The 12,098-nt window shown below is 38.5% G+C and overlaps 1 protein-coding gene across 2 annotated transcripts in view; it reads right to left on the reverse strand.

Annotated features, from left to right (window-relative positions):
- SLCO5A1 (solute carrier organic anion transporter family member 5A1) overlaps nucleotides 1-12,098 on the reverse strand; it is an 81,024-nt gene that overhangs the window by 36,212 nt on the left and 32,714 nt on the right. For both annotated transcript variants that reach the window (XM_071737752.1, XM_071737753.1), the window contains exon 4: nucleotides 6,602-6,828. In XM_071737752.1, coding sequence (XP_071593853.1) covers nucleotides 6,602-6,828 — 227 coding nt within the window. The remainder of the gene's footprint in view (nucleotides 1-6,601; nucleotides 6,829-12,098) is intronic.

The following is a 12,098-nucleotide window of genomic DNA, read 5'->3' on the forward strand; positions in this document are numbered from 1 at the left end:
ATGTTAAATACAAAATTGGCTGGAAATAAGCAATACATAAATCACATTAAGAAGCACTCCTGTATTTGGATCTTAATGTCTTAACCACCTACAGCTTTTTAAAAAATGTGACACTGTTTCCAATAGAGGAACAGAAAGAAAAAAGATAATGGGAGTATGAGAGCATTTAATATCAGCATGAATATATGGAAACTATAATGAAACTACATTACAGTAGCAAGTCCAAAGATAAAATAGTATCACTATTAACTGGCAAATATTCTGCATATTCAAAATACAGTTGATCTGAATTTATCTTACTGTTCAAAAGGAAATTAAAGAGAGAAAAAGGTGACCATCAGATGCCAGCCCTCAAACCTCACCAGCTTTGGCTTTGTGTCTATTTTTGGGTTGGCTTGGGCTGAGTTAGCTGATGGGAGCTTAGATGCAAAAAGAAACCAAAGGGCAAGAGCCAAGATACTCTAAACCAGCTTTTGCAAAGCCTCTCATAGGGACAGATGAAGCAGTTTAAGAAAACAGCCAACACAGGGCTGCAGCAGGGCAGGATTTCCTCAGAAACAAGAAGCAGGATTGAATGCTTCTCCCCCTGCCACAGAAGCAATCAGTTATGATGGTGCTGCTGCTGCTGTGAGAAAGGAATCAGCAAACATTAAGAGGAAAAGCATCATGATCAGTCATGATGGAAACTCAGGTCTTTGGTGGCAGCTGCTCACCCATGCTAAAAACATGTTGAAGAAAATCATAAGATAGCAACTTTCAGAACAGATATCACAGATAAAAAATAGAATTTATTAGGATGATTAACTAAATGCTCTTTGTAGAAATGAAATGGAAGTCCTTAGCCAAGGGCTGAATTCAAGGCATCTGCTGAACAGATTATTTTAAAGGGTCTGGTCCAAATATCATAATGCCTGGTACATTTTAGGCCTTCTTGGTAAAACTGGGCTTCAGGAAAATGCCTGGTTTAGAATTTTTGATTTCAAGATACTTAATAAATAAGTAAAGAACTGCAGAGCAAACAAACATCTTGCTCCCGTGTTCAGATGTAGAGCTGTAGTTTCTGTTGACTCCTACTTACATCTCAGCTGAGCACTCAGTCTAAAGATCATCATTAATTTCAAAACTAATTAGTATTTTCCAACTGTATTCCTACAGCTAAGTGGATAAAACTCAGTGTCTTGGAATAAGCATAAGTCCTCTTACACCCATGTGAAGGGTTCTTCAGGGAACAGCTCTGCTGATTACTGCAATTTTTGTCATGAAATAAAACACAGATTATTCCTGCATGCTGCAGTAATACATAATATTGCCCCAGTAAAACCTGGGGCAATTGTGGGTTGAAGCTCTTTATGACTTATAAAGAGCAACTGTCTGGGAAATGCTGCCACATAGTAAGAAATTTGCAATTAAAATATATATTCAGATTTAGGTTTTCCCTGGTTTCTTCCTATGACTATTGTCAAATCCTCTGTGACAGGATCTATGTGACACTTCTGAATTTAAATACCTATAATAGAAAGGCACTATAAGTATCTCATAGCTTTCAATCACATTAATTCTAGTAAAAAGCAAGAATGCCAAAAACTTTAATGATTCTTTGTTCTCCATAATCAATCATGCATTTAAAACATTTCAATGTCATCTTATTTTGTGACTAGACATAGGCCACAAACCTGTTGGGTTCTGATTTTTAGGTGGTCTTCAAAAAAAAACCTCTTGTTTTTGCAAATGTGCATCAGAAACAATGCTACGTGAGCTTCCAGTCACCTTCATTCTGTCATTTGAACAAATAAATCTCTGTTCAGATTCCTAAAACAAAAATCACCAGGTTGGATGAGGCTTTGAGCAGCCTGGTCTAGTGGGAGGTGTCCCTGCCCATGCATGGGGGTTGGAACTACATCATATTTGAAGTCCCTTCCAACAGAAACCATTCTGTGATTCTATAATTACATTACTTTCTTTCATTCGTGTTCTGGACCACTGCTTGATTCTGGTAAGGCAAAAGCATGAAATCTTCAAACAATATAAATATTCATAAATATTGCTCTAAGCAAAACTCTCGAAGCACTCTAAAAAGAATTTCAATAAAAACTCAAGTAATTCTGACTTAATCTCCTTTTTCATAATTTAATATAGTCTTTTGTGATTGTTCCTGTGCTTCTAGCCCAAGACATTTCAATGAATACAACCAGGGGAACTAACCACCCCAGTCTACAGCAGTGTCCTTTCATAGTCCATCATCAAAGCTGTTTCAGTGATGCAGATATTAGCCAGAGGACCTCCCTTCTGCTGGTGCTCCAAGCCTGGATGCCACTACCCAATTCTGCAGCTCTGAAGGAGGCTGTGTCTACACCAAGGCTTCAGGGGCAGCTTCTGCTCCCATGCAGTACAAGGCAGAGCCAAGGTTTGAGACAGAATTTCTGATTTGTTCTTCAGAATAGAACTGAGCGTTTTCAGTCACACACGAGTACTTCAAATGTATTCTGCATGGAGCTAATCACTAAATTCTAGAATAATATTTGGTCATGTGTTTCATTTCATTATTTAGTCACGTACCATTTAAACAACCGCATTCGATTCAGTTTCTCAAGCATTTTCAAGACATGCTTTAAGTACCTGGGTGGTCACCAGACAGCTCCTAATATCCCATAAAGAGTAGGGAGGTTGAGAGCTACTTTGATCTGGTTATTACTATTGTTAACTTGATTTAGAGAAGCTCCTCAAGGCTCCAGCTAGCACTGCTCACAACTGCATGGGGCCATGCCAACCTTTCCTTTTTTTTTTTTTTTCCTTTTTTTTTTTTTTTTTTCCTATTTTGAGCTCTTCAAGACATCCTAAGAAATAGTGAGGGGGGAGAGACACGTTCAAGGTCTGTAGCACAGCAGGATCTCCAGCCCACGGTCTGCTGAACTCTCTGACATTTAGAGTGCTCCCCAAGCTCCCCACACTCAGACCACTTTCTCCTCCTCCTCTTCCTGTGCCTGCCAACTCATCTCCAAGTACTACAGAAAATCCAGTCCAGATCCTAAAATGGGGGAGCACTTCGGTGGATTCAACCTACAGCCATGAGCCCCTTGGGAGTTGTTTTTACCTTTGCTGATGCCCTGACGAGCATCAGCATTTATTCTGATTATTTATCAGCATTATTTTTGCTGTCTCAGTCCCTGGCAGGGACTGGCTGAGGTGGGCATACAACAGATGGTAGATGTGAAAAGGCAAACAGGAATACCCCACATTTAAGAAAGGGCTGTACAGAGAGACAAAACTCAAATGTTAAAAAGAAAACCGAAGACTACAAAGTACATGTAATTAACACCCTTCAGATCAGAACAGTACATTTTAGGTAAAATATACATTGTTTTTCTTCACACTGCTCCCATATCCAATTGCACAGTAAGTTTCATTACAGCAGTAACTAAAAGGGACTGTAGATACAGTTTCCAAGGCAAAAAACCCAAGGGGTATCCATTTAATAAAACAGTGGTTTTGTCTGCTCAGATTCTTGAATTATTTACATGTATGGGACTGAACTGTGGTTTCTTCACTATAAATCTCTAGATCATGCTATCTACACTACCTCTTTTTTTCCCAATAAACTATATACATTTTCTTCCTCCAGTGAACTATTTAAAGTTTTAATACTTTTGATAGCTGCATCTGCAACAATTTCTCTCTCTCTCAGTGTTTACCTGCAACATAAATAGGTAATTAAAGATTGAATTTCAAGCCCTTGCATCAAGGAAAAAACCAAAAATTTATCTATATTTTCTGTCTTAGTTGGAGGTTTGCAGCTGGAGCCAGGTTTTGGTTTATTTCTTAATCCTATAGTAGCAGCCTGTAGGATTCTGGCCCTCTTCCCTCAGACCTTTTCAATTCCTTTTCATTCATACAGAGAACTAACTTCTGTGAAATTAAGAAAAGGTACAGCAGGACAAGAATAACTTTGTCAAGTTTCCCAGATAAGACATCATCATAGTAGAAGATGACAACAGCTTCTTCCCTGAGACTTTCTCCACCTAAGTTGCACAAATTTTACAGATTTAATGGCACTGACCTCTGTCATTACAAACTATGGCATCGCTGATATTTATTAATACAGAACAGATGATGTGACCTACTAAATCATCAGTCCCCTGGCTACTGCTTAAGTGGAGATACTGCCCATCATGCTATAAAAAGATAAAGCCCTGAAATTCAATGAGAAGTATAAATGTAAATTACATCTCAGAAGAAATAATGCTAAATGACTTAGACACGTGATCCTTTTTTCCTTCCCATTATAAATGAAATTGCCTCATCTGAGAAGCCTGAGGCATCATCTCATTCCATAAAGCCCACTTAAACTTGAAAAATAATTAAATGAGAGTGCATTCCTGCTTCAGGCCCTCTTTGCTAGGGTAAATGACACCTAATGGGAAAGCTATTACCAGCTTATAGCAAAATACTTTTCTCTGTGTTATCTCAACTTGCTTGGTATGTTTCTGACATGTGAAATACAATGCTGCTCTTCACTGTTTCATGTGGTAGAGCTTCTCCTCTAAAGAAAATGAAAAGCTTTGTATAGATTGGGCTCTAATTTGGTGGCCTTATTCTATATTCTATATTCTATATTCTATATTCTATATTCTATATTCTATATTCTATATTATATATTATATATTATATATTATATATTATATATTATATATTATATATTATATATTATATATTATATATTAATATAGAATTTTGTAGACAGTATGATATACATTTAGGTAGATACTAAATTTAGACATTTAGAGAGATACTAAAAAACACATGCTAAAATGAGATATACAGTAGTTTTCATTTTTTTGTGGGGAGAAAAAAAAAGTACTAGAAACATTCTCCTAAGAGTATACTTGTTTTCTGTGTATGTGCTGTGCTTGTAGTGACATAACATGACCTGGAAGTTGCAATTATGTACAGAAACAGAGCATACTCATCCAGAAGCAGAGTTTGTGTGAATCCCTGTATCTTTTCCAGGTACACCTATGAGATGAAGCATTCCATCTGCTGTAACATCACCTGAGATGATTAGGAAGGAGCCCAGCAAAGAATGAATTCCTCTTTTCCATTTCCCTAGGTTAGTGAGAAATCCTTGGCAGAAGTAGCCCTGAACCACGTTTGCTAATAATACACCAGCTGGTTTGAAGGCCAAAAAAACCCTCGGCTTGCTTTATGGATTTAGGAGAAAACATTATGTACGGGGACTCACAAATAAGGGGAAAAGAGTCTTCAAACAGGAAAGTAGAAAACATGCTCTTCTTGCTCCTCTACCACTTTTTTAGCTACTTTGCCAGCAACAGAAGAACATGGTTCATAAAGATCTGATATTGCAGGTTTACTTTGCTCATTCTGTGCCTTGATTAAGATGGTGTTTTGTAAGGTGATAAACCAAGGTGTATAACCAAATTCTGGTCTCCTGTTTTTTCTTTACTTTCATAGAAATGAACAGTAACTTCAGGTACCCTGACACTTCAGATGGAAATGCAATGTCAACCAGACCAAATGTGGGGAAACATGACCTAGAATGACACTGTTTTTAACCTAAAACCAGTACACTGGTACTGCTAAGCCTTGCCTACTCAATTTAAACAGTAATCATAAATGTGTCTTTAACAATGTGCCAATCATATCGTGGACTGATACCCAATGAAACAGTAACACTAATGTTCACATCAACAAAGTTTTGAGTTCAAATTACATCTAATGGTACAAATGACATCTCATGGGTTTCTTCTAGCCCCACTGCATTCATCAGGCTACCATAAAATGACAAAATCAGGATTTGTATCATGGAATCCGTGGAGGACACAACAGAACTGAGAGCACAAGAGCAATAAGGCACATTCACTCTTGTCCTATACTATTCAATATTATGACACGGCTAAGCCTGGACTGTGAACTCCAAATGTATATGTTTTGCATTAATTTTTAACAACACTGCCCTTCTTCCCATGGCATTTCATCAATGATTACTACTTACTGTTGGATTTCACATTAATGGTGTACTTCCTGAGCAAAATAAAAATCTGTTACTTGCCACTGTTTTGATCTCTTCTTGTTTTAAAATCAGCATAGGTTTCATTCCTCCTAACCCTCTGAAAACAAATAGCTTGTGATACAAAAATAGCCAGGAAAGGCATACAAAACAAATAATCTTTCTTAATTCAAATGCATTAATGTAACTGAATTCTTTTTCATTTAGTTCTTTTTATTGTTTCACTCATAATTCTAGAAGAGCACTTTATTCTATGGAGGTCAGCCTAAAACAAGTCTGGCTGTTACAAACTGTCAGGTGCATAAAAAAGTCTGGTGCTAAAAGTCCTATACCTATCTGAAATAGGCTGTGTGCTTGTCACAGGTGCACATTAAATACTTCAAGAATTTAAGTAAATTAATGTCTTACAGTCACCACTGTATTTTGTAATTTGAGGACAACCATCCATTAAAAACTCAATAACAAAACAAAATATTAAATATACAGTGTCAAGGTTCTACCTCATATAATCCTCATATAATCCTGGATGACCTTGTATAAAAAAATGCATAGCATTTAAAAATTAAAACCAAACTTCACCTTTAACATTCTTCCCAAATCCCATAGAGGCAGGAACTGCGCTGTCTGCTTGCATTTTGCTATTTGTTTTCTCTTTCATGACTTCATCATCACTTGAAACATCATCAGAGTTCATCTTCTTTTTCTTTTTCTTTTTTTTATATCGAGGAGGGAGCTTTTTCGGAAAGGTAAACATGGGGAATATCACAAGGAGCATTGCAATGGCACAAAGGAGAAATCCACTCCACCTAATATTGGGAAACAGGAAATAAAATGAAAGCCAATGCATTACATGAGATTAAAAAACATGAAGGAGTTACTACAGGCTGTACTGGCTGGAAAGACATATTTGCAAAATATGGAACATTGAAATTAAAAGTAAAGACCTGGAATTGGGGAAAACCTTCACTGCATCAAAACCCTTAAATGGAAGGTGTTTTTATTGGCTTGTCTACTGACAAAGGTACTTACACAGAACTCATCAAATATCATGAAATAGTGTCAGCTTTGAGTTCCAGTAAATTTTCACTTTCGGTAATTACTCATTATCAAGTGCTGAGAAGCAGATATTCGCTTTGACTTTGCATTCCTTGGACAATTCCCAGTAAAGCAATACAGTATTCCTCTGGTGAGCATGAAAAAATTATCCATGGCATGAAAAAAAAAAATGCCCATTAGGGCTAAATCTGTTCTTTCCCATAACTACTCCCACTGCCCTGGCTGTCCTACTCTATTCCTTTCCAATTACGAGCTCCTAAAGCCTGACTGTAAACAACTGATGTGTTGCAGTTCATAGTGGGGTTCATATCTAAAATTCTTCACAAAGAATGCTTTCTTCTCTCCCTCTTATAAGAACAGGATATAAACAACCTTGCAATGATCCCTTGGCTCACATGGAATGACCTGGGAAAGACTCACAAGAAGAGGCAATGTACCGGGATGCCAGAAAAGTACCCTTCAGGCTGCAGGCATACAGTTATCTTCCCTGGGGCCAAGAAGCTTAATGAACTTCACCACACCACCACAGATGGGCAAAAGGCCTTAATAGAAAGTACTCTAGACTTAACCTTCTGCAGTCAGAAGGTGACAGTAGAATATAAGATAACAGAATTTCTCTCCTAAGTTCATATTGCAAGGAATGACTGCAGAGAAATATGGATAAACTTGCATAGATGTTTCAGTGAAGAACAACAACCTCAGAATTCACCCACAGAGTTCTTCCCCTGTACTGGAAGTGCAATTTTCAATATATATACACACATATATATATACATATATACACATATATATGTATAATCTACTTGTACTGAGCTTACATGGCAAGGTTTTGATAGTGGTGTGGGGGCCACAGGAATGTGTCTGTGAGAAGATGCCAGAGCCAGCTGCAGCCAGCTCCACAGGAGCTCCATCACTGCCCACAATGCTGGTGGCACCTCTGTGGTAACTTATTTAAGAAAGGGTAAAGATGCTGCACAGCTGTTGTTTGAGGGGAGTGAGAAAACGTGAGAGAAACAGTCCTCCAAAGTGAGAGAATAAGGAGGTGGATGAGGCGCTCTAGGAGCTGGAGCAGCAAGTACCCTGCAAACTCAGGATAAGACCATGGTAATGCAAGTTGTCCCCCTGAAGCCCATGGAGGACCATGGTAGAGCAGATAACCACTTTTCAGCCCATGGTGAATAGGGTCACAAGTCCTGTCAGCAAACCTGCTTCAGCTTAGGCTCCTTTTTCAGTGGTTCCACAGGTCCTGCCAGGATCCTCTTCCAGCACAGGCTTCCCTCAGGGGCACAGCTCCTTTGGGCATCCAACTGCACTGGCATGGGGTCCTGCACAGGCTACAGGTGGATATCTGCTCCATCACAGACCTCCATGGGCTTCAGGAGGACAGTGTGCCTCCCCACAGTCTTCAGTATTGGCTGCAGGGAAATCTCTGCCTGGAGCATCTCCTCTCCCCTCCTTCTTCACTAACCCTGGTGTCTGCTGTGTTACTGCTCTCCCTATTATCACTCCTCTCTTCAGCTGCAGTTGCACAGTTTTTCCCCCATCTTAAACATGTTATTCCAGAGGCACTACCACCATCACTGATGGGCTGGGCCTTGGCCTTGAGGGTCCCTCTAGGATCTGGCTGGCATTGGCTCTCTCAGACACAGGGGAAGCTTCCAGCACTGTCACACTACCAAAACCTTTCCACTCAAACCCAATAGGAGAAAATTTTTTACTTCTTTTCTACATCCTTTACACTTAAAAAAAGAAGTTACAAAAGGAACTCTGAACATTTACAAGTAGTGAGTAGATAGGATAATGAGCACAAAAAAAGAAAAAAATTTAGCCTCGTATTTGCAATGCAAAGATATTGCAAACTGTATTTTTAAATGAAGGCAAATACATATGTATGGTTAATGCTTTCTGTGGTAAATTATTATGCAAAGGCAAACACCAAACAAATGATTTGTTAGGATTGTACCGGAAGCTTTTGTGAGGCAAATCTAAGTGAGTGGAAGTTTTGACTAGTTTGGATATTATGTAAGCAGAAAATCCCCTATTCATTCATTTTAGCTGATAACATACACGGATTAGAAAGCAGATTTTTAGGAGGATTAGTCAGCACTATCAGACAGAGAATAAATCAGTAGACTTTATAAAAATGTAAGTGACATCCCTTTCAGGATCTCAAAGGCAGAAGCTGCAAAGCCACTGATCAAAGAAACAATCAGTGGCAATAATACACAGAAATCTGAAACCACCCACTGGGCAGGAAACAGCAAAGGAGACAGGGGCCTGTGATGTAGCCTGAGATGAAATTCAAATCCAAAGGGACAATTCTGGTCACATACTGAGTGCTGGAGATGTCACCAATGCAGAACTGGATGCAATTATCTGCACAGTCTGCACTTTACATCTTCCTGGAGAAATATCAAAGCATTGGAAAACAGACAAAAGACAGTATCAAAAATAATAAGGAAACCTGCAATGGGAAATGAGAGGTCAGAGCAGGATTTGTATTAATTAAAAAGCCCTTGATTTTTCTGTCTTTTAAAGTCAAAGAAAATATGCAGAGCACCTCAAAGACATCTGCACAAGCTCTAGGACCTCAAATGAAAGCAATTAAAGTGAAGAAAGGACCAGACAGTGCTGGAAGAATTCCTTTAAACTTCCTGTGTGGAATGCCGATGAAAGACTATACTGGAAGATCCAAGCATTAAGCAGATTCAGATCTAGGCAAACACTCAGAAATGTGTCAGCAAAAGAAAATTTGATGCAAAGCACCTGACAGACTGCCAAGGGCTACTCCACAACTCATGAGATCCCTGTATAACACATTAACAGTTTTCAAAGACACCAACATGATGGATAATTCCTGACAGATATCCCTACATTTAACACATTTGGATAAAAAACAGCTTTAAATATTTGGTGGGCTGACATAGACATAGACAGCTGGTGAATACTTTAGCCCAGAGCACCTACAGAAAGCCAAGGTGTGCAAAACCCAGGAGAATGAACCCAAGTTCTGTGAAACTCGAGGAAGAATCAAGTCAGAAATAACCCTGAGAAATAATCACTCACTTTGCTTATGAAGTTTCACATGAGATAAAACAAGTTACCTTTCCTGCATATATGAGATATTTCTCTTAGAAAGAAACAGCTTAAATTAAAAATTGGCTTTACTGTAATTTTCCTTGGCATATATTATAGTTGCTGTGTTTACTATTTTGTCTGTAATCATTGCCTCCTTTATTAATGGAATTTTTCCACTAGGTTTCTGCAATAAGCTACATTAGAAACCTTACAGCTATAATAACAGAAAGATGAAAATCAAAGACACTAATTCACTTCAAAGAAGACAAGGCTGAGAAATCTCAAATAGGACTGCCCATTAACTTATCACAACTACTTTTAAAAAGCACGTCAGATGAAGTAAGTGCTAGACTACTCTTATATTTCAATTTGTTAGATTACATAAATAAAAATAAACTCGGCTACGTGACACTTTCCTCCAAGGAGAAAATGTCATGATCCCAGAAAATGCATCTCAGTGGTTTGAAAGTCTGTGCTTTCAGAGCTCCCTGCAACTGGGCAGTCAGTGAGCAGAAAGGGACAAAGGAACAACCCTCACACCATGGGAGTCTCAGTCCTAAGGGGTAGACAAAGCTTCAGAAACAGAAAAGATAATGAGGTGCAGATGCTATGAACACCACCAAACTTTTATGAGGCCACCACAGACTGTGAAACAAATTAGCAGAGATCTGATAGCAGGGTTTACTTTTAAGAAACTTTTAGAGAAAAAACAAAGAGAGCCAAAAATTAAAACATAATACAAGGACCTGGAATACTGCTCAGGGAAAGGCGGTCTCTACAGATTTAATAAACATGATGGAAAACTGAATGACTTTTACTTTTCTGTGTTGGCTAGAATCTGCTGAGATGCTGAAAGACAATTTCCTTCCCTTTTTTCAGTCATATTTATATCACTTCTGCTAGCATCTCTGTGTAAAACTGAACTCACCAAGATACTTTTTCCAGGTGACATTAAACACTGGAGATACATAAAATGCATTTAGCAATTTGTCAGAAAATGTTCAGGCTCTTTTTCCTGTTTTTCTTGCAAGACCTGATATAGCATATGTTCTCAAAGCCTGACCACAGAAATGGTTCTAAGAGGTGACTTCTCACAACTCTTGCCATGGAGCTCAGTGGCTATAATTATTAAATGTATTTATGGGCCTGTTCACAATTTCTGTTCAGAAGTACAGAGCAGATGCTGACTACCAGTTCTGACATGTCCTTAAAAACTCATTAAATGCCAGAGTTTTACAAAGAATGTGGAATATTTTGCTTTGGTTTCTAATCTTCTATTCAAGAACAGTCAAAGCATTTTTTTAACACTGCAGCAATATTCACAGGACAAATCTTTCCTGTGAGATACATCAGTATATATATGAGAGCACAGACACATTAACCCCAAAGTCACAGGTTAACTGAGCACTGAAAATTTGGCTGGAGAGTCCTGTGCAGCAACGCTCTTGGAGTAAGTAAGACACATAAAGCAATGATATATCTTCAAAGACTTAAGAACACTCCAGAGAGAGAATTTTTTACATTAATTTTCATGAGAGATCACTACAGGATAAATAGAAACCAATACAGCCTGGCTGGGATGGCACAATGACAACCACTAATCCAGTGCACTAGAACTGACACTGCACCCTACACCTAGAAAGTAGAGGTTTCCTTCTGGGATAATGAACTGAAGCCTTTTCTGAGCTTGCACAAAAAACTTTTAAGGCAGGTTCATGAACTAACTGAGAAAAGTCAGCTACAGCCTCCTCAAGACCTTCTTCCTCAAAGAGACACTTCCAAGGAGGCCATCTATCAGAGGCTGCTCAAAGACACGAATTAATGATCATGTCTGTTACATCTCAGTGCTGCTGGAAGCCTACTCTTTACTAGAGAATAACATGATGGTTTACATCATCTGCTGCCCAAACACAAACCATCACCCTGAGAAATAAGAAGGGAA

Source organism: Heliangelus exortis, chromosome 2 (genome assembly GCF_036169615.1).
Source record: "Heliangelus exortis chromosome 2, bHelExo1.hap1, whole genome shotgun sequence".
Taxonomy (NCBI): domain Eukaryota; kingdom Metazoa; phylum Chordata; class Aves; order Apodiformes; family Trochilidae; genus Heliangelus; species Heliangelus exortis.